Source organism: Microchirus variegatus (assembly GCF_963457635.1).
Source record: "Microchirus variegatus genome assembly, chromosome: 23".
NCBI lineage: Eukaryota > Metazoa > Chordata > Actinopteri > Pleuronectiformes > Soleidae > Microchirus > Microchirus variegatus.
Genome location: NC_139824.1, coordinates 12,331,137 through 12,354,181, shown reverse-complemented (window position 1 = coordinate 12,354,181; position 23,045 = coordinate 12,331,137). Strand labels below are relative to the sequence as shown.

The 23,045-nt window shown below is 42.1% G+C and overlaps 1 protein-coding gene across 1 annotated transcript; it reads right to left on the bottom strand.

Annotated features, from left to right (window-relative positions):
• Window positions 1–972: 972 nt before the first annotated feature.
• tacr3a (tachykinin receptor 3a) lies at window positions 973–21,388 on the bottom strand (the record flags this gene model as incomplete). Its single annotated transcript, XM_083909403.1, has 5 exons — window positions 973–1,327; window positions 2,081–2,277; window positions 13,507–13,657; window positions 14,247–14,444; window positions 21,021–21,388. The coding sequence occupies 5 exons, from the start codon at window positions 21,386–21,388 to the stop codon at window positions 973–975; spliced, it is 1,269 nt and encodes a 422-aa protein (XP_083765529.1).
• Window positions 21,389–23,045: the final 1,657 nt, after the last annotated feature.

Below are 23,045 nucleotides of genomic sequence, written 5' to 3'. Positions count from 1 at the left end.
GTTGGAATTTAAAAGACTTTTCCCAAAACATCCAACCACAGCAAATTTATTCTAAAGCCTGCGGCAACACCACTCCAGCAGCCGGTGACACCGTTGCCATCATGTTGGCGTCAACGGGGGCTCCTGGCAATAGCTGTACGTCCAAATTCGGCATGTTGAATCAGCGATGGCGTCAGAGATCACTGCCATCATCACCCAGCCAAGACCGGAGCAGACATTGGAAAACGGCAAAGTAAGCAAACGGCTCCACGCCAAGAGGGCACGCGACACGCCAACCTTCTCCCCCGGCGAGTTCCTCGTTTAATTTGGACATAAATATCTATGAAGTCACTGTGCTATCCGTCCGGCCACCTGTGTGATGACAACCAAGATAAACAACAGTCTATCCGGGTGCAACTTTTCCCCCAAACAAATGCCAACTGTTCTTTGCCATCTGCTGACTGTTGGGGCAGTCTGTCCTAGGCTTAACACTCCTCACAGCAAGATTTCCTTCATTCAAAATGCTGTGAATGTCGTATACTGTACAGTGTAGTGGAAAAGATGATGATGATTACACTTACAGTACTTTATAGTGTTACAGTATAATGAGCAGTAATATGTTGTGATTGTGTTTGCTCTGGAATCAGGAGTTTTAGAGGATTGGGACTGATTAGTGTGACCAAAAATGCACTTTGTGGTGTCCTTAGAGACCCTGTGCCAACAGAGCCTGTTTTATAATCCAGGCTCTGTCCAGGAGTAGCTTTAAAAAAAAAAAAAAAAAAAAAAAAAATCAATATTATTCATGATCCAAAAATCAATAATCTCATTTTAAAATGCAGCTGCATTTACTACACATTTAAGTAATGACTTCAAACTTGATAGAGTGGTTCCATGTATTTAAGCGAACACATGTGCACTGCTTGTATGTACAGTGTATGTGTGTATATACATTTACATGCACATGCCCGTGTGTACTGTAAAGTCGCATGAGTCTCAAGAAAACTCCTCAGGCTGAGCATTCGGAGCGCCTCCGTTTTGTGTCTTCGCGACGGCGCCACCGTTGCACCCGGTGATCTCGGCGTGGCGCGAGGTGATGTAGCTCCTCTTCCTCGAAGGCAGGGAGTGCTTCCTCCCAGAGCCGCCGCCCCCACCGCCGCCGCCGCCGGGGCCGCCGTCGGACTCCGAAACGTCGTAAACGACCACCGTGGTGGTGTCCATCCGCGACAGCGTGTACATGCTGCTCTGGCGCGTCGCGTGGAACCGCGCCGAGCGGAGCTCCAGCTCGTCGTAGCTCGATACCTTGATGAACGGGCACCAACGGAACGCTCGCTTGAAGCCGGCTCTAAACCTGGTGCCACATTTGTGAGAGAGAGGCAAAGAGATGGACAACAGAGAAGTGGTTTTTGAAAAAGTTGATCTCAATAAGTGCATTATAATTACTATATAACACATGTAGCACTTTTACTGACACTCCTTTTTACTCAACTGAGTGCAACATTTTCTACAGTACAATTTTTAAACAAATCCACACTTTATTTTTCTTAAATTTGCACATTATTAAAACGCATCCCACAATGTTTTTAGGCCTAATGCCTTGGCCACACTGGTTGTGGACACACTGTGAAGCAGTGCAGTGATGATGCCAAAAATGGCCCCTTTCTGTTTGTGTTCAACAGTAATGTAATAACACAATCAATTCCACTTTTGTTCTCTCAGCCGGGAACAGAGTTAGAATAGAGGAGTTCCACTGTGACACAGTTTTTATTTTTTTGGTTTGTTGATACTGCCAATGGATTGTGTATATAAAATAGATGCAGCCGTACAGTTTGAAAAGTAAACTTTAGGAAGTAGGGCAGGGCCGCTGCTTGCAATAAGAGTGCAGTTTAAATTGAGGTTAATGGAGAAAAAGAGCCTACTTCTCACTTGATTTCTAACATTTTCCTGAGGAGTTAATGGTCTCAATTATGAGCCTTTTTCAATAGCACATGATTACAATTTTGTTAATTATGTTCCCATTTAGAGTGCAATAAACAATAAAGCACAGTGCACGTGATTGACAGGTCTGTCGTCTGTGGCATTGCCCTTTTTGTTTTGTACCCACCTGCTGTTGAGGCAGCAGTAGATGATGGGGTTGTACATGGTGGAGCTCATTGCCAGCCACAGCACTGACAGGTACACCTGCTGGATGTACTTCCACTTGTTCAGGTGCTTGTTGAGACCCGTCACGATGAAGTAGACGTGATACGGCAACCAGCACAGAGCAAAGGTCACCACCACGATGATCATCATCTTCACCACCTGCAAGGGAGAGAGGAATCTCATTGGTCACCAAGAATCATTATAGCCCACATTCCAACTTGCTGTAGCTCACAGTGGTCCTGTTGCACATATATGTTAGTTGTGGAGGTCTACTTACATACATTAACTTGTTTTTATGGTCAAAAACCTCCTAGTTGCTGTAAACGAGCCGATAGAAATCCTCTTTTCTGACGCTGTTCCCCAGCCGCTATATTTCGGACTCAACTCTCACACCCAGAAGACAGACTGTTGTGATTGGCCAGCCAGCGTAGAGGCTTCCCAACTGTCTTGTGATTGGCCAGTACCCGGAAGTGACATATTCAGCACACCCGCTCTCAGAAGCGCAGCTCCCCCCTCTGGAAAGGTGGATGCACTGCTACTCATTATCAAAACATTGTTTTAACAATGTTTAAAAATAGTTTTGTCACGACTCCCCCGCCGCAGTCCCTTTTTGACTTTGACCCAGAGTCAGAAGACACTGTCGCTCGTGAAACATCTCTACAACGGACGTTATTCTTCTTCTGCGGTTCAATGTACGCAACCGGATGTGCCCGGACTAGTGCCCGGAGCAGGAGGATCTGCTGTTCCGGAGAACCGCTGTTTACGTAACCAGACCGGGTTTTTTCAGAAATCTCACTGAGCCTGAGATTACAATAAAACACAGCGTTCTCAGCAGTGGCTGAACTGTTTGTTTTGAACCTTCAGGGCTTCTTAAACAAGGTAATGACGCAGATACACACTAAAAAACAGCGTTAATTGGAACTTCTGGTCTAGGTCCGCTTTAATAATAGATTCTCTAATAGACTTCTCAATCCTGGTCCTGGGGACCCACTGCCCTGCAATAACTGGGTTGTTATCAGGCTTCTGCAGTGCTTGTTGATCAGCTGACCATCTGAATCAGGTGTGCCGGAGCAGGGAAACACCTAAAACACGCAGGGCACTTGGGGCCCCGGGGACCAGGGATTGAAAAACCCTGCTCTATAACACTTGGTAGGTGCAAAAAAATAAGTTAGGTAAATGAATATTTAATTTCAAATTATAAGATTGACAGAAAAAAAAAGAAAACCCTCTAACACTCTAATGACACCGTAATGATCCACATTACTCACTGACATTAGCATCTCACACTGTCATAAAGCCGAGGAAGACGTATAAAACCAACTTTAATTATGTAGCACCACAAAGAGTGATAACTTTATCTCGATCCTGGTCTTGGAAACACATTTCATTTCTTTCACTCCATGTGGCCAAGCTCCAAACCTTTCTTATAACCTTTAATATACAGGTGCAGAATCATCCAATATGGATATAATTCTGCAATAAAATATATTTTTTATTAAAAATACAAGCTAAAACTATCTGTTTCTTGTGGGATGTGAACTGAACATCTTTGGCTGATGACTAGGTCACGGTCTGTAATATGTTGACACCTCTTTAGAGGCCGACTAGAAGTTATGCTACCAGAGACAACGCAGACCCCATTGTGTCCTTCCTGAAACATAAACAGAGGTCCTCCTGACACCACCTCTTTTTCAGAGAAGTTTACAACATAACGCATTCCACGGTGTAAACGACACTAAGCCGCTGCTCAGCAGCGGTCGCAAGCACAAGTCGACGCTGACAGTGTGCATGTGTGTGGGCATTAAACGAATGTTTTTCGACCAAGTAAACGATCAGGGGCTCGAACGAGCCGCGACGAGGGGAGTATTTGAAAGCTTCCTGTTTGGTTTCTGACACAAAACACACGTCTGTTTCCGAGGTATGTGTCCAGGCTCTCACAGGTTTGAGGAGCTGATTCAGATAAAGGGTCAATAGAGTCTTTAACCCTTCCGTTACCATAACCCCTAGACCGTTATCTAGAAAATTCAAAAACTATGGACTGGCGATCTGTCCAGGGTGTGATCCCGCATTTCGGGGTAGAAAAGCAGAGAAATAGAACGACCGTCCAATCACAGACGAGTTTCACAGTACTGTATTTTCTAAACAGTTGTAAAACTGACAGATATTGAAAGTGAAAGTCATCTCGGGAAAAGGGGCAGAAGCACTCACTCACTCATTGAACATTTGTTTGACAAATTCTACAGCCATAAAATCTAAATAAATCCAGGTGGCCTGAATATCATGACGGTCATAAGACACCTTTGCACGTTCACAAACCCGAAAGGATGTAAATACTCATTCACAGCTTTCTCCACACTTCCAATCTTGTTATTTATTTTATTGTTGTTGTTATTTTTGCGAGTAAGAACCCCATTCCAAAAGCAGAGCACATGTTGGGCTCCTGTAGAAACATGCCCTTGCATAGGTCATGCATATAAAATGTTTATTATAAGGCTATTTTAAAGCAATTATACACATACTGATATAGTATTTAATTGCTGCCCTTAAAGAGTGCTATAAACTGGAAAATGCTGGAATGTTATGGTACAAGAAAAGATGGACTATAGGGAAGAAACGCATAAGGACTAAGGAAAGGTGAGATTACAAACAGTATATGGCAATATATGAATAGAATCAATGGAATATCATCCATGCGTCTACAGCAACCTTAAGGTGAGGAAACATGTTTGCTCTTGGTGTCCATATTTGGACAGCCAGCCGTTTCATAAACTATAAATGTGGAAATAGGGTTGTTTTAACAAGGCTTTATTCTCAAAACATCCAAAGTATGTAACGTCTGCTTTACAACACTCCCGACTGGAGCCATTGTTTTGACATGCATTGCACTTCACATCCCATAATAGAACGCGTAAAATTATTCTATGCGTGTGATGAGTCAATCAAGGGCGTCTAATGGAGAACAAGTAGGTAGTGCGCGCCTCGGGATTTTTAAACACACCATGTGGAAAGAGAACACACACACGCATCAATTCACAGGTGCTTTAGTGTAAAATTAGTATATCCTGTGACACACACAAACACACACAGTGGGTTTACATAAACTCATGCAGAGATTTATATAAACATTATTTGGCGCTGTGAGTTGTTGTGGAAATTCTCCGCTGCTGGTGAAGAATGAAAATAGAGACTTCTGCCGGCCGACGAGGTTTTATTTTCTCTGCAGAGAGAAATCTGCACACGAGTGTTCGTAGCTGGAGAAAGACCCAGAGCCCCGAAACATTTATACCTAAGCGACTCCCCTTTCGCATTCCTCCAATAGACAAAGGAGTCTGCCTTTCCAGGCTGTGTTTTCACACCTCTTTGTCTACTGCAGGTATCAGGGAGCATGCTCCCTGTAGATGTTGTAGCTTTTTCCATCATAAGGTTTAAGGAGAATAGCAAACACTAGTTTTTAAGCAATGTCTGATGTTTACGCTGTGTACTGTTAATGATTGGAATATCGTGGTTGCACAGTCCTGAGCAGTGAGTAATTCTGTGATATCTTAGGAGGTGGGTGTTGTTTTCCAAGGGATCGAGCGAAAAGTCAAATTAATGAGAAAACAACATTTCAGGGGGAGCGTTTGCAAAAACTGGTAAATAAAAAAAAAAGCCAATTAATGTACCTGGAAAGACCTGAGTCTCTCCTGGGTTTGAACATTTGAACACAGACCTGCCTCTGTGATATGCACAGTGGACGTGACAAACATCAGCATTCAAAGCGGTGGTTTCGTTGTCGTGTCATTAGACCAGGGATTAGCAAAAAAATGAAAAGAGCTCACAGCGGCTCCTCGTTATGCGAATCTCCCACACGCAAAACATGAATACATAGCCTGAGCCTGAGTCAATCCCATCAATTTTAACAAGATGATTTTTTATGAACATTGCATTTTTTCTCATAACATAAATGAAAGGCTGCAGGCAAGTGGACGAGAAATGCCTCGAAAAAGAATATCTCTCGAAAATGAAAATAAGCGACAAACTCACTCTATCTTGAAGGAAGAATTCCATCAACATAGTAGTTCTAATATAAATCAAAGTGAGCAGTGGGACACAAATGGGAGTGGATGAGAAAAACATATTAGTTTAATGCTGATTTGCTTTTGAAAGCAAAAGTAATGGCTTTCACATGTTAATGAGCTTTTTATTGTAGGAAATGTAAAGTGAGTAAGACCAAAACAGACTTGGGGTGCCCCGGCTCTGGATTTATGTTCCTTCATTAATTTAGTAAATGACTACCCAATAATTAGCTTGAAGCCAGTGAAATGAGTTGCAATAAGAAACGGCTAATGTGATACGATGAAGACAAAAGCCCGGCGTCTCACAGCGAGTGCTGCCAGTGCCTCAACATATCCCCGACATAAGTCATTGTTCTGTAAGTTTGGTACGGAAACGTAATGGATTATCGCCACGTGATCATTTTAATGATCTAACAGTGGAGAGTTTGATTAGATGGTTTGACAGAAGAGCACATATGGAGTATTTTTTTTATATCAACAACCAAGATGGCTGCTGCCACTGGGGTCCATTGAAAAAAAAACCTAAATCTGAACAAAAACAAATTAAAAGTGTGTTATTTTTAAATCACCTGACGAGACCCTGAATCTATAGTTTGATGGTTGTGATTTAAATTCAAAAATTTCAAACACTATTGTTAGCCAGTCTTAGTATGTGGTTATTGCCGGGTGATTCACAGCGGCTCTGTACAGCTACACCTCTGAGCAGATTTTTATCCAGTGAAATAATTACAGAATTACATAATTACTGAGACGGTGGAGGAGGAAAAGATTTTCTGCTTTGTACTTTCTTAAAAAAACAAAACTCTATGTGATTGTTCCAGGACAGCAGGTACATAATATTATAAGAATTCAGTGGTGACCCAAAAAAAAACCTGTGGCGGATTATTATTATTATTATCATCATCGCACCATTCAACCAATTCATCCACACCTTCCTGGCCAAGCTCATGATTGCTTTACTTGTTTGAAAGAGATAATGGAACTCTATTGTCTGAATACTTCAAAACACACAAACGAGCCACTGGTTGGTAAAAAAAACCAAAAAAAAAAACCCAGTTGCTGACTCCTCTTAACAAGCTGCGGTCTGTTAACATTTTTCGGTAACTCTGCACAGCATCGAGTTTAATTGGTTGCGAGGCTCTCCAAACTTATCCAAAGATATTTGAGGAGTTATATGTTTTCGCCGGAGTTTGTTTGTTTGTCTGTCTGTCTGTTAGCAACATAACTCCAAAAGTCAAGGATGGATTTGGATGGAATTTTCAGGAAATGTCAGGAAAGTGATACAATTTTGGCCGTGATCCGTAGACTAACTCTCATTCATTGTCAACTGCGTTATCCTCTGCATGAAGGTAAATTTAGAGCGTAAATTTAGAGCGCTCAATTGACCCTAATCCCCAAATCTGCATGTTTTCGGACTGTGGCAGGAAACCAGAGAACCAGAAAACCCAAGCACACATAGGGAGAACATGCAAACTCCATGCAGAAAAGGCCCTTGTTTTCCGACTGGGTTACAAAAAGGAATGCACGAGAGGGAATTTGTATGTGGTGCATTGATAAAAAAGCACACAACCTTTATGTTCTGAGTGGTTGGTTAAGCAACCCTGCAAGAAAAAAACACACTCAATACTGGATAAGAGCGTCTATTCAATGTTTTGGATATATAATGCAAATTCCATTGTGCTGTAAATCAAGTTTCCCCTTATGAAAAACCTCAGTGGCAAAGCACATATTGCACATTTAATTTAAAATAATGGTTATTTTTGGAGACTTGGTTGACCAGTTAATAAAAGCACTTCAGCTGCCTCTGTATTTGTCCTTTTGCGTCACCGTAGGACAAATCAAAGAAGGGAATACGATATTTAATTTCTTTGTCAGGGTGTAAAAGATTTTGAATAATGACTGATGAGTTGAGTAACGTAAAGTTAATTCCTGTTGTATTGCGGCGACTGACCCATAAAACTATTTCTACTGTGATTTCGATTACAGAACATCTCTCAGGACACCTGTTCAGTTTGGATTAGAGCAGCGCTGAAAGTGAGTACGACACTCCAATACACTGCAGGCTCAACGCCGTTGTACTTAATATCTGGAAAAATAGGATTGTGCAGCGATAATCCATCACAATCCACTCTCACACACACACACACACACATATACACACACATACCTTGTCTCGGGGCAGAGGGGAAACTGACCGATTAATGCTTACAGCAGAATTGGAACACAGATTTGACATCTTGATGTTATGACAGGTAATTTGCGCCGAAACTTCACGGTAACATTTCAAATGCACAGCACCCCTGGTGTGGGTTTAAAACACTGTGCCGGTGGTGCAGAGAATACAGTGAAATGGATTAACTTGTTTTTCCAAAAGCGATGATGAAATAATAATGACAAAGCTTTGCTTTCTATCACCTCACAGAACTCACATTCCTGCACATATAATAACAATAAAACAATGTTTAGTAATAATCACACTCTCTTTAGGGATTATTTTGGTACTGAATGTACACATCCTGTTTTTTATAGCTTCAATAATCAGAGGCGTGTTTGGTTAATCAAGAGGAAATGAGCGAGTGCAGCCACAATTGAACAGCGTCTGAGATACAAAGGAAAGTTATAGAGACTCAGCCACGATAACTTGTAGGGTTAGGGTTAGGGTTAGGGTTGCTCAAAGGTCATGAGCAAGATCAAAATTGAAACTATAATATGTTTTTGTTTAACCATATTGGATAAAAAAAATGAACAATCCATTGGCGGGTTAACATGTAGAGGCATTTAATGGCTTCTACATGTGAAGAAGCACCAGGTCCAGTGCTGTGTCGGCGTCAACATGCGTGTTCTGGCACAGTATTGCGGTGGCCCTGAGGTGCAAAAAACACAAACGCAAATCACAAAACGCAATACAAATCAAAAACACAAACGCAAATCAAAAAAAACAAAAACATTAACTCAAAACGGAAACACAAATCACACAGCACAAACACAAAAGCAGAAAACACGAAAACATTAACTCACAAAGGTAACACAACTGCAGAAAACACAAAAATATTGACTGACAACGCAAACACAAATCACACAACGCAAACACAAAAGCAGAAAACACAAAAACATTAACTCACAACGCAAACACAAAAGCAGAAAACACAAAAACATTAACTCACAACGCAAACACAAAAGCAGAAAACACAAAAACATTAACTCACTTTAGCTCACTTTTTGTGTTTGCGTTGTGAGTTAATGTTTTCTGCTCTTATGTTTGTGTTTTGTGATTTGCGTTTGTGTTTTGCACCTCAGGGCCACCGTACAGTATGAAGCAGTAGCTCGTATGCATTTTGGAAGCACACAAAGCAAAATGTAGGCGCATAAACGTACATGAATACACGAAAAATATGCATTGATTCAAATATCACACAGTCACAAATCACGAAACAAAAGTTTCTCCCTCCAGCCACAGTTAGTTTGAATTTGTTGGTTATTTTTGATAACAGATCCCAGTGCACGGTGAATTTAATAGGAATATAAATATTTATTACTCAAAGTGTGAAACTGACTGTTGTTCAAAACAATGTTGTTATACGTCGTTACTATGCGTTAATTTAAATTCTCTTGCATGCAGAGTTCCTGTTCCGTTTTCCGTCTATTTCGGCTCACTGATTTGAATGTCGTTATTTATTTAGTATATTTTCCCAGGAGTCTGATAGACGAAACGTTAGCTTTCAAGGCAGCCAGTTCTGTTATTCTTGACAGTGTTGCCCTGGGCTGTTCTCCTTTCTCTAACCTATTCTGACCAGAGCCTGTGAGCGATCAACTCTCGACCTGCGTGACATTCATCCCCCGAGTCAAAGCTAAATTGTGACCGGCAAAAAAAAAAAGGTTGAAATGAAAGCATACTTCAAAAAACATAACTCAACAAAATGCAAACTGGTAAAAAAAAATCAGCATAACAAACATAGCTCTGAGAAAAAAGCTGCACGATCCAACGCTCAGAGAACAGCACACAAACACTCTGACACACGAATGTGCCGTCTCACTTATCGATTTGTGTAGTTACTCTGGAAGGACTCCCCTGAGGCTCATTTTCTGGGCCAGAAGACTCAGAAATAATGACCAGCGTATGGAGCCAATACCAATGATGAGCGAGTGCAGGTGGAGACACAAATGGCTGCATTCAGGCCGAATATTCTGTAGCACCTGAGAGAGCAGCCATGTGTGAAGTATGGAGTGATAAACCTGAAAGCAGAGGAATGATTTCCATAGAAGACATGTAAACGTCAAGGCAGACTTTTATTCAGCTGGGTTTAGCTTGTGTCTGCTCTTTCAGTGATAGTTCAGAGAGCTGATATCATTAACTGCATTATAGAAGATGCAAATAAACTCAATTAAAGCCTTACTTTTACACACACCAGTTTAAATAACTGTCATTCCGCAACAGCTAAGTCAGACGGATCTTAGCTGTCGGCGTTTGGCTATTCTTTCTAATTATGGTCATGTCTGTGAAGTTTGATTTGCAGGCTGTATATAAACAGTGTGCGGTTTGTATCAATCGAGCGTCCACGGCTACGCTCATTCATCTTAATGTTTACCAAACAAGGGTTCATGCACGAGTGGAGGCACTCCTGGGGTTGCTCGGGGGCAACGAGGACTGAGGAGTTGACGGCGAACTAGAAAAATTGAAACTGACAACAACAAAAACACAACAAAAGAATTAATATAGCTGCGAGAGGTCCGTAATAAACTGTAAATATGACAATAAAATGTAAATATGGGTTGCAATAAGCTGCTGCCGCAGACAATCTAAGTTTATGTACTGAAGTTGTTTTTAGGACGAGGAGTCCCATAAATTACTAGATGCTAAAGGCTGCAAAGGACAACTGAGAAACAGAAACATTTACTGTAATAGGATAGCAACGAAAATGTAAATGGAAAATTTACTAGTTTACTTTTAATCCGATCCCTCGCTCAAAGATCGCTGCGAGGAAAGGATTTTCAGGTGCCAATGAGGTCAGAAGACATTTAAAAAAAAAAATAAAAAAAAATTTAAGTATGGTACAGCTATGCCAGCACCCGGGAAGATGAATACAGACGAATACGCGAGTCTTGCGCCCACTGATGGTAATCGAGCCAAAGCCAATAAAAGCCCACCAGTCATTTAACCCAGGGATGAATTCTGGGGGTTTTGACCAGTGGGAATTTACACATCAGTAACATGATGGGTGGCCTCAGTGAGGAAGCACAGGCTGATTTATCCAATAGAGTCCAGGTCACTAACCCCCAGACACCGTCCTATACAGACCCAGCCTTATTATCACAAATCATAAACTGCCACATATTTGAACTGGCTTTTCCAGCCCTTCATACGGCACAAGAGGTCCAACGGGGACCAATTACTCGTGCTGTAAATGACCATGTGAAGGAACTCACCCAATCGTATTAGTGGATTGGGGCCACGCTGGATGAGTGGATGGATGGGCAGGACACAAGAGCACAGTTCACTGAGTGTGGCTGCTGTGATATAAAGGAGAAAATGATCTTTCACCACATTTTTAGTAACTTCACGTACCTTTGATCTGGGAAGAGGAATTTAGTGAGCACCGAGTTTTACATAAAAAGTGAAAGATGTACTAAACTGCTTTATGTATGTGTTTTATTTCTCACCTGACATTAGAAAAGAAAATTGTTATAACCCAGCCAGTTCATACATTCATATACTACATTTGATTTGAAATCTAATTGCTATAGACACAGATGCTCATGCACATACATAAAGCGGACCTACATCAGAAGTTCCAATTTACGCAGTTTTTTTAGTGTGTATCTGCGTCATTACCTTGTTTAAGAAGCCCTGAAGGTTCTAAACAAACAGTTCAGCCACTGCTGAGAACTCTGTGTTTTATTGTAATCTCGGGCTCAGCGAGATCTCTGAAAAAACCCGGTCCGGTTAGGTAAACAACGGTTCTCCGGAAGAAGCAGATCGTCCTGCTCCGGGCACTAGTCCGGTCACATCCGGTTGCGTACATTGAACCGCAGAAGAAGAATAACGTCCGTTGTGGAGGTGTTTCACGAGCGACAGTGTCTTCTGACTCTGGGTCTGACTCCGGGTCAAAGTCATAAAAGTGACTGCGGCGGGGAGTCGTGTAGAAGCTATTTTTAAACATTGTTAAAACAGTGTTTTGATAATGAGTAGCAGTGCATCCACCGTTCCAGAGGGGGGAGTTGCGCTACTGAGAGCTGGTGTGCTGAATATGTCACTTCCGGGTACTGGCCAATCACAAGACTCTGTCTTCTGGGTGTGAGAGTTGAGTCTGAAATATCGCGGCTGGGAAACACCGTCAGAAAAGAGGATTTCTATCGGCTCGTTTACAGCAACTAGGAGGTTTTTGGCCATAAAAACAAGTTAATGTATGTAAGTAGACCTCCATAACTAACATATATGTGCAACAGGACCACTCTATGTGAGCTTTAAATATAGAACCTAGTACCTAACCAAATACACTTTTTTGACATTATGATGTTCCGAGCCTTGACTTGAAGAAATGCTTTCTATCTGGACCTCTCGGGAATTTGACCACCCCTGTAATATCCAATAAATAATACAGTACTAAGAGTCGTATATAGAGATCGTAGACATAACATCTTTTGCAGTTAATTGAACCTGTCGTGATTTGTTTACTTTTCTGTGATTCATAATCTGCTGCGAAAAGTGTGTTTCTCCTATTTGGTCATTCATCACTGTGGCAGTAAACAGTGTAAAAAAAAAAAAAAAAAACGTCTGAGGAGAAAAAAAAAAAGAAGCTGCCAGACTCCCGAGACAAAGGTCACGGGTTCAGACGTTTCTACCCAAGTGCGGACAAACTTAAAGTGCCTCGAGACACGGTTGATTTTTCAGAGCTTGTGCCTGTCTGAATGCACGGACAAGCGGTTAACTGAAGACAACTGACAACCTCAAAGGTTGCGTTGTGGGGAATCAAGGTTTCCGTCAGTGAAATGTTCACAGTGCACAGTGTGTCTACCTGCTCGGACAACACACACACACATACTCAAGACAAACAAATTAGCATTAACAGAGGAATGAGTAGAGACAGACATTTAAATCCCAGTCCCTCGGGTAGAATGTGCACACAGATGCTGGTCAGTGTTTGCTTATGACTCAAATTGTCATTGAAATCCTAATTCCCTGGAGCAACCGTCTGCTCTCCCACAGGAAATTATGGATTACCCCTGGTTAAAGACCATCAACTTCACAATAACTAATTGGACTGCCCCAAGTTACATCTGCATACTTGGAAAGGTATCGATCTCAATCTCCCCACCCCACCCGAAGCGTACTTACCTTCCTCTTAGCCTGAAGCTGCCCATGGTAGTTATCGCACGAGTCTCCTGGGATTTCCCCTCCCCACAGAGTCACCCCCACAATAGTGTAAGTGATGCCCATCACCACTAACGGCAGGACATAGATCAGGACTGTCACGATGATGTGATACCTGGGAAGAAAGGCAAGGGAGAAGATGGAGTTCACATGTAGAAAAGCATCATCTATCTATCTATCTATCTATCTATCTATCTATCTATCTATCTATCTATCTATCTATCTATCTATCTATCTATCTATCTATCTATCTATCTATCTATCTATCTATCTATCTATCTATGAGAGTGAAGAGTAGGACGATGGCTGTAGGAATTCAACCAGCCACGCTTTATAGTCATGAAATATATATATATTTATATATAAACACCAACTCAAGGTTGCTAGAAAAAAAACAATCCTGAGAAAATCTTTATTGACAAGCACAATACTGGGTGTGCTCGTCACATCCAACACTAATAAAAAGAGTTATTGTCTGAGGTCCCAGAGTAAATGTATACAAAAGAATTTCCTCTGGCTGTTCCACAACATTATTTTTTTCTCTTACTGACCTGGCAACAGTAACAGAGAATTAAATATAATATATATATATATATGACTGTAATTCACATCAACCTAGACGTAACAACCACTTTATATTTTTGCTGTGTTAGTTCATGAACGTGGGGGAAACTGATCATAAAAACCACATATCGGTTACTCACATGAAGGGGTCTTCGGCCATGTTGGGCCAGGCCACGTAGCAGAGCGTCCGGCTCCGCGGCCCGGTCAGAGTTCGCACCGTGGAGAAGTAGCAGAGAGGAAAGGCCAGAACCACGGCCAGACTCCAGATGCACACGATCACACCCGTGGTCGCTTTGGCCGAGAGACGAGGCTTCAGAGGGTGGATGATGGCCATGTACCTGTGTGTCAGAGCGTTAGGAAAGACTCGTTAAAACCCTCAACAACAAGGTAGTTATAGACTCATTATCGATTCAGGAAGACTCTGGACTGTCTGGACATGTCGTAAGTCCATCGCAGGGCGGAATCTTATCAGTTTTCAGAATTATCTTGCAAACCACAGCTGTGATGCTACAGTTTGGATCAAAATCATCTGATGACAGGGTTCTAGACATGATTTTATTTTAGCGTAATGGTAATGCGAGGGAAAATTTAAGGTGAAAATTGGACATTTTAAGGGTACCCAAAGGGAAACACTGTACTTTTTACACCATATATTCTTGAGGGGGTCATTTCTTTGTATCTTGGCAGTGTGTAAGCTTCACAAAGGACCTTGATGCAAGATATATAAACACGGAGACAACCCAAGAACATAACAAATGTTGTATTCAGAACATCACAAAGCAAAACCTGGATTTGGTGCACAGCTCAAATCTTAATTCATTAAGCACAGACACAGTTGGTATACTTTGAGCCCCATATTGAGCCCCTCATAGGGCGACATTAAGTCTTCTTTTAGTTTGAAATCAAACTTCTCAGCAGGAGGTCATGAGAGCTCATGAGGATGGTTTCCACGGGCTTGGCAGTTGCTATGCAGTGATTGACATCGGAGAGCCTTTGTTGTGCTCACTCGTGAGGGGAAACTTTGGGGGGGGGGAGATGCTACGATGTCCTGCTATTGTTTTGTGGCTGAATGTCTATGGTAGTCCTGCCGATATGTTTGCAAAGGGGGCGGCTAGCTGATGATATAAAGTCCCTGATTTTCCAGCCCGTACACTCTTCTGCACTCTTAGCAATAAGGGTTCCAAAAGGGTTCTTCTACAAGGGCTGAGGTTCTACCTGGAACCATTTGCTTCTGAAAAACTCCTTTCCCGAAGAAAGGGTTTCAAGGGTTCCAGGTAACACTAATGGTTCCAAGAACCATTTTGATCCAGAGAACCCTTTGAAACCCCTTTCCTGAATAAAGGGTTTGGTAACACTAAGGGTTCAAGGTGGAACCTTTATAAAAAGGTTCTACTTGGAACCAAAAAGGGTTCTTTTAAGAGGACAAGCTGAAGAACCTTATATGGTTCTACTTCGCACTTTTATTTCTAAAAGCCATCATGATTCTGTCCCAAAACAACGTTTTACACATTAGATCTGGCATTATTACGCAAGTAAATACAGTGAAAAGTCCAGAATTGCTCGGCAGCCGAGACTCTACAGACTGCAATGATCGGTAGACGGCGGTAGGTGGCGCCACATGCCAAAACATGATTTCAAAACACAAACATGATTTGCAGTCTGCAAAATATATATTTTTAATGCGAATATTTTGTCTGTACTGTTGTTGTTGGTGAGTTAAGTTTGTTATATGAACATTATTCCTGAGTCTCTGTGACATATTAGGAGGATTTTATGACCAGTTGCTTTAAATTTATTACATAATAAACCTTTAAGATTTGGGCAAAATAACTTAAAGTTAAATCAAACAGTGGTGTTTGAATTTCAGGGCAGAAAAATCGATTGAACAAAACGTCTTCTTTCTCAACAACACAAACATTGTTTTAGCTGGAAAAAAAAAAAAGAAGTATATCGAGTCACTAATTCAATCTTCAGAAGACACGCTATCTGAGTGTCACGCTGACCCTTATGGAAGGCAGTATAATAACAAGTTTGTGCCAGAGCAGTCAGAGTTTAAGATGGACTCTAAGAGTGGTTGATCAAACAGACAGGATGTAATTCACTGAACAATAACCACGGCGCAACCGTAACACTTGAATAAGCTAAACAGGATTACACATACCAAGCACACGCATGCACTACATCAAAGCGCGTTCACAGAGGCGTCACTTTTAACTGTGTGTGGATACGTAACAGCTGCAGCATAATGAATCATTTTCATGTTTCTCTATCCAGATCTGTCACGACTGAGGCTGCACAGGAAAGATTCTGCGTCACAACGGTGTGTGACATTAAACAGGTAAACACTCACTTTATCACCACCTAGTTTGTTTTGTTGTTGGGTTTTTTCTTTTTTTTTTTTTTCACCACTAGAACACAGATTACTTTGGATGAGACTCCCAGTGCAAGTATAGCCGAAGATTATTCACGCAGCTAAATGTCAAGTGTTATCAGTTGAGTGCAATCTATAGATTAACCCGGTCTCACAGCAATTTGTGATGCCAGTCACAAATTGAATCGACTGATTTGTGTACGCAGACATGAAATTAGCATATGTTTTTCCGCCACGTCTGCACTGAACAGTGTGACGTAAAGCAAAGGCCGAACCTAACGTTTTTTTTCTTTCCGCGGTGCTCAACCTTGCGGTGCTCAACCTTTTGACTTTATTTTATAAATAAGCATTTATTTTAATTGTTAATTAACCCTTAGAACACAGAGCATTTATTCCAGCTGCTTTTTTTTCTTCCATTACTATGTTAAAACAGAGGTAGAGAATGTAATATAGAGGATCTTATATCCTTTTTCTTCAGCACAACCTAGGCAATCTGATGAAATCTTTTTTCTCATTTCCACCGACTATATAAAATACGTCGCAGTTCGAAGTTCACTCGGCTTGTTTTCATGAACAAAAATAAAACAAAATTTTACTTTCACGCACAATAACATAACTTTTACACATAACAAGACATTTTTAAAGCCTGAATATATGACCTCTAAACCCCCCCCCCCCCCCCCCCCCATAATGTCCTGATAAGAAGCTGTGTATTATTCCCACGGCAATTCATCATGGGTGCGCCTGCGTGCTAAGGGTAAACACAACAACAGACAGCATTTAGACTGGACAATCCACAAACCAAGCATTATATTGATATTGTACCAATTTTATAAATAGATAGATCGAAGTACCTGCAGTATTAAGAGATGTGCGATGCTTCCCACATCACAGAAAAAAACATTATGATAGTTGAGAGAGAAAAAAAAGCATTTCTGATGTAAAAGTCCTGATCTCCCATGACTCAACTGTGGCTCCTGACCCAGTCCCAATGACATTTTTACAGTAAATACCAGGGCCACATATAGTGTTAGCACTGTTGCCTCACAGCAACAAGGTCACACAGATTAAACAACGGTTTTGTCTGTGCATGTTCTCCTCACATCCACTACATCCGAAACACATCATGTCAGTAGAAACTCAGCGTGGCTTCTTAAGCCCAATTTATACTCCTGCGTAAAGTGCTCTGCGTAGGTTACGCAGAGTCTCTGCGTCGTCTCACGACTGCACAAAACATTTTTTAAGTGTCCGTCACTCCGTCAAGGGACAACGGAGACGGCAAGTGCTGCGATTGGTCCTCAGGTCAGGCCCGAGCTAACGCTGCTCTGTGCCGGCTCACAGTGCGCACCGAGCGTCCACAGAGGCGGAGCTGATCACCGCCGACAACGTCGCTGCCAAACTATAAATACGTCATATCTTAACACACACAGCACATGTTTAGACTCTAAATGGCTGATTTCTCGCCTCAAATTATCTCAAAACTGCGTTCCGTGACACAGAAAAGTGAGAAACGGCCACTGTTTCAACAACAACAACAGTCTTTCGCTCTCTTTCTCTCTCGGACGCCATTGCTCACTGTAGCACAAAAGCACAACAACCTTGCGCATCAACCCCTACTGATCGGGCGGGAAATTGCAGCGCGTATTCACCACCAGAAGTATGAAGGCTCGAGAGGTCTCCGTGGCGTACGCAGTTGGAGAAGTATAATGTGGCCTTTTAGATTTTCTCCCACAGTTCAAAGACATGCAGATGACATTAAAAGCTTGTGTATCACAACGTAAAAAAAAACGAAGGTGCGAGAGATGAAAGGGTCACCAGCTGTGATAACATAAAAGCTTAAAGCCTTCACCAATTACCTTTTCACACAGCACAACCTGCAGCTTTATTTTCTGTGCGGCAACTACCAAAAAAAGCACTAGTCTGGAGAGCGCAGGAAGGACACATTCACAGATGATCACGAACTGCGGCCTCGTGCCATTTTGAAACATCAAAGGTTGGTGACGGTGAAATCCCCGGGGGTTATAAAAAAACACGACCAGAGGTTACATCTACATCACGTAGGTCGTGGTGATGTTCAGTTTGACGGAATTGAATGGACACCGCGGAGCAAAAAAATACAAACGCACGGAAGTTGCTGCCGAGTTGAGCAACGACCTAAGGAAACGCACTGTTCTCTTTGTGTGCTCGTCACGGAGAAGAACCTGAGGAAGAAAACACCTCTCGCAAATACGCTTTCAACACAATAATGTGTACACGTGTGTACACAAATGAGCTGCATGTGTGCGTGCAGTTCATTACATCCGGCCCTGTGGCCACTTCCCTTCTTCGGTCTAATCCTTTTATTCAAACACACAGTGACGTAGGACGGTCCACTGATCGGTATCAAAGCCCGGGCTGATAACGAGGACTGCATCACCGCATTACTGGGAAATAGATGGTAGGGAGGGGAAAAAAAAAAACGATAAAGAGGTGGAGGAACAAAAGCGAGAGTGGAAAAAGTGTTGGGGGAAAAAAGCAAATAAATATGTAATAGGGAGGCCGTGTGACTGAGGCAAAGAGTCAAGAAGAGACTACAGAGGCATGAAAGGGTGATCTTCTCAAGGGCTTTGGCACACACACAGGCCGGAGTCTCAGCAAAGACAGAGAAAATTCACTCCGTGTTATACGGTGGCTGTGAAACATTAACATAAATATTTGAATCAGATAAGAACCACGGTGAGAAAGACGTCAGTCAGCCCCGCCTAATGCAATAACGCAAGTCACGGACAAGCAATTACCCCCGCTATACCGTTGGAAATTGAAGTACACGTTTGCTTAAGTCAGCAGGAACCCCGGGAACTCTGATTCAATAATGAGACGACTGGATCTAAGATGGCATCAGTGGAATTTAAATCTGAGACCCCCCCCTACGAGACCGAGAGGGAGCAACTTAGCATGTTAAGTACATGTATAGGTCCTGACACATGCAGTTTGTCTTCAAACAAGACCAAACATGGATATGAGCGTCTTCTTCTTCTTCTTCTTCTTCTTCTTCTTCTTCTGGACAAGATTCAATTTTCCACCACTGATGTTCGATGGGCAGCGTGAGTCAAGAGGAATAATTGGAAACGGGATGTTCAAAGAAGAAAGGAAAAAACATGCATGAAACAAGGCTGGCGAGGACGTTCTATGCTGTGGGCTGCAGTTGGAAATACACTCTGCAATTTCACGGTCATTTCATGTTAAAGGTGTGCACAGTTTCTACACATGCAAAAGTCTCAGTCTCAAGACTGACGTTGTTGCATCGGCGTTTGATTTGGAATGATGTGACTGAAAGCTGGTGTTAAACATTAGCAAAAAACGCTCGAGAAATTCATACATACATTCATCAACCGTAACTTGAGCAGCAGATGTTTCTCCACATCGCATAATTAGTCATTTTTACCGCTATAACACACTTCAGTTTGAAGAGAGCCAGGGCCGTGCATACATGTTCCCCCCTTATAATATGTTCTGGATGTGTTCCACTAATATACCGTATGGTCATTATAGCATGGCTTTATCAAGAAATCCAATGGTCTAAAGGCCTTTTACATGGGAGATTAAGGAAAAATACACTTTTCTTCACTGTTCATACAGAAAGTAATTATTACATTATCTCATTAGGACCCCTCTACTTGCCCCACAGTGGCCTTCCTGTACACTCTTAGAAATAAAAGTGCTCAGTAGAACCATGTAAGGTTCTTCAGCTTGTCCTCATAGGAGAACATCCTTTGGCTCCAGGTAGAACCTTTTTATAAAGGATTCACCAAGAACCCTTTTAAAACCCTTGATTCAGGAAAGGGGTTTTAAAGGGTTCTCTGGATCAAAATGGTTTTTACTGGAACCATTAGGGTTACCAAGAACCCTTGAAACACCCTTTCTTCTGGGAAAGGAGTTTTTCAGAAGCAAATGGTTCCAGATAGAACCTCAGCCCTTGTAGAAGGACCCTTTTGGAACCCTTATTTCTAAGAGTGTACCAGAAAGGATCGCACACTTCTTCATTTAAAGGTGCTTTATGTAATCATTTGAAATCATGTTTTGGCATGTGGCGCCACCTACCGCCGTCTACCAATCATTGCAGTCAGTAGAGTCTCAGCTGCCGAGCAACCACGGGTTGCCAGTTAGGTCAGAAAAAACAAAACATAAAAGACCTCGGTATTTGAATGTAGTAACCGTATTTTGGCCACATTTGGCCACATTCTTACATATGGCACCTTTAAATATAAGCCATGGCTGTAGAAACATGGCGGCACAAAATGGTGGCCCCTATTCAGCAAGGCTCTTGCCTAAAAGGTTTATTCCAAGGCTATATGAAAACTATTTTGGATAACACATTATACAAACGAACGTATAAAAAAAATATATATATATACGCAGATATTACTTGATAAATAAAAAATATTTATGTATCTACTACTTGTAGATACTAAATTGCATGTTCATGGGTATCAGCAGGATGAAGTTTGAGAGGGAGATAGAGGTTTGCAAAGAATGGGGTTCTTGCATGTCATCATGCGCTCACCTGTCCACAGCTATCGCGCTCATGGAGTAGATGCTCGCGAACACGGACGTGACCGGGAAGAAGTTGTGGAATTTGCAGTACGCCTCGCCGAAGTACCACTCCCCGTGCGCGGCGTAGATAAAGTTGATCAGAGTGTTGAACGCGGCCATGGACGCGTCCGAAAACGCCAAGTTCAGCAGGAAGTAGTTGGTCACCGTGCGCATCCTCTTGTGCGCGAGAATGATCCACATCACGATGAGGTTGCCGAACACGGCCACCGCCAGCACCGAGCTGTAGGCGACGGACCAGAGAGCGACGCGCCACGGCGGCTGCACAAACTTGCTGGTGTAGTTCGACGTTATGTTGGATCCGTTATGCGCGCTCGCCATCCTCGGTGAATGTGTGTGTCCAATTTACCTACTGCGTAATTATGGTACAGGGGTTTGTGTCCAATTACCAGAGCGCGCAACCACGCATCACCACGTCCCAAAAAGCGCACATCATCCGCCAAGGTCCCTGTTTCCAATCCGCCTCAGACAGTATTCGGCACAAAATATTTGTAATAAACCAGCGGTGAGAGGAGAAGCCTACATCCAGCTCTGCCTGTTGAATGTGGGTGTGAGCGCACAGCCCCTCTGTTCTTTCTGTTCTCTAAGCAGCAGCAGCAGCGACAGGCAGGGGCGCCGTGCGCACTCAGTGACGCAAAAGTGGCACAAACGGTAAGGGAGATTGATTGATAGTTGTGTGACTGCTGTTTTAAACTTCATGAATAACAGATGAGCTGCTCTCTCTCTCTCAGTTGGGTGTAATCAGCGAGGCACACGCTGCACCTTTTTTTTATCTTCTGCTGACCCCTCTGATGATCTTGTAGCATTTCAGTCACAAACAGGATATTGAAATATAGCATCTCCATATGTGTACTCTCTTTTCCCCCCTGTGGTCTTAGCACATTTCATACAGTTCAGTTGTCACATTTGGAATGACTCCTGCTCTTCAGGTGGATCATCCGCAGAGTTAACGCTGATCTTATTAAGGTCTTGGATCATCCTCAAGCACTTCAACCAGAGAGAATTAAAACATCGAGTGCCGTATCAGCCTCTGTCACACATACAGCACATTCGCACCTAACAGGCTGAAGTACCCTCTAGACATCCAACTGTTCACATCAGATAACCCTCCTTCATCTGCATGCATTTATAGCCTTAAGTGCAGTGGTAACTTCTGCAGAAATATCATTTTTCATTTCTTCCATGGCTGATTAAATCCACTCCAATTAATCCAGTCAGGATTTTCAACTAACACGAGACGTCTTGGGTAGTTCTTTTGTGATGTCAAGTGATGCATTTCTAGTTAGAATATGTGGTGGTGTCAGTCGAGTGGCTCCCCCCCCCCATGATGTGAGCGCAGTGCATTTCAGGTCTCAGGTGTGTTCATGTGACACAGTTTTCATGGATGAGCAGAAATGAAACATGCATTTTGCAGTTTTGTAAAATCAATCGCAAAACATTTAGCGCAGATATACAATCATTTAGAGGATCAATATGACATTTTTGAACAAATTCATTGTTGTAGATTCAGTGTTTGTTTTGTCGTCGACGTCATTGCTGCTGCTGCGCTTATTTGTGTGTTATTTCGGGGACTGTTGTGCACATTTTAGGCACTTTTTCCTTCTTCGTTTTGCGATAATTTTGGCTGTGTTCATGTGGCATGACAATTGGCAAGACTGTGTGTTTTTTTGTTTGATTTTGTTATTTACAGCTCAGCTCAGACAATAAGGCTAAAATACAGTGTGTACAAACAAGTGTTACACCCATAGCGTTAAGTGCAAAAAATGACCCATTGAAACCCATTTAAACTGGAATTTTCTCTTATCTCACTTCCATTAAAGCATGCATTTTATTATACGTGTTTATTCCATGTTTCTCTCAGAAAATAGCTTTAAAGGTGCATTATGTATTAAATCTAAAGCAACTGGCCATAAAATCCTGAAAAAAAAACTGAACTCACCAACAACAACAGTACAGCCAAAATATTTGCATTAAAAAA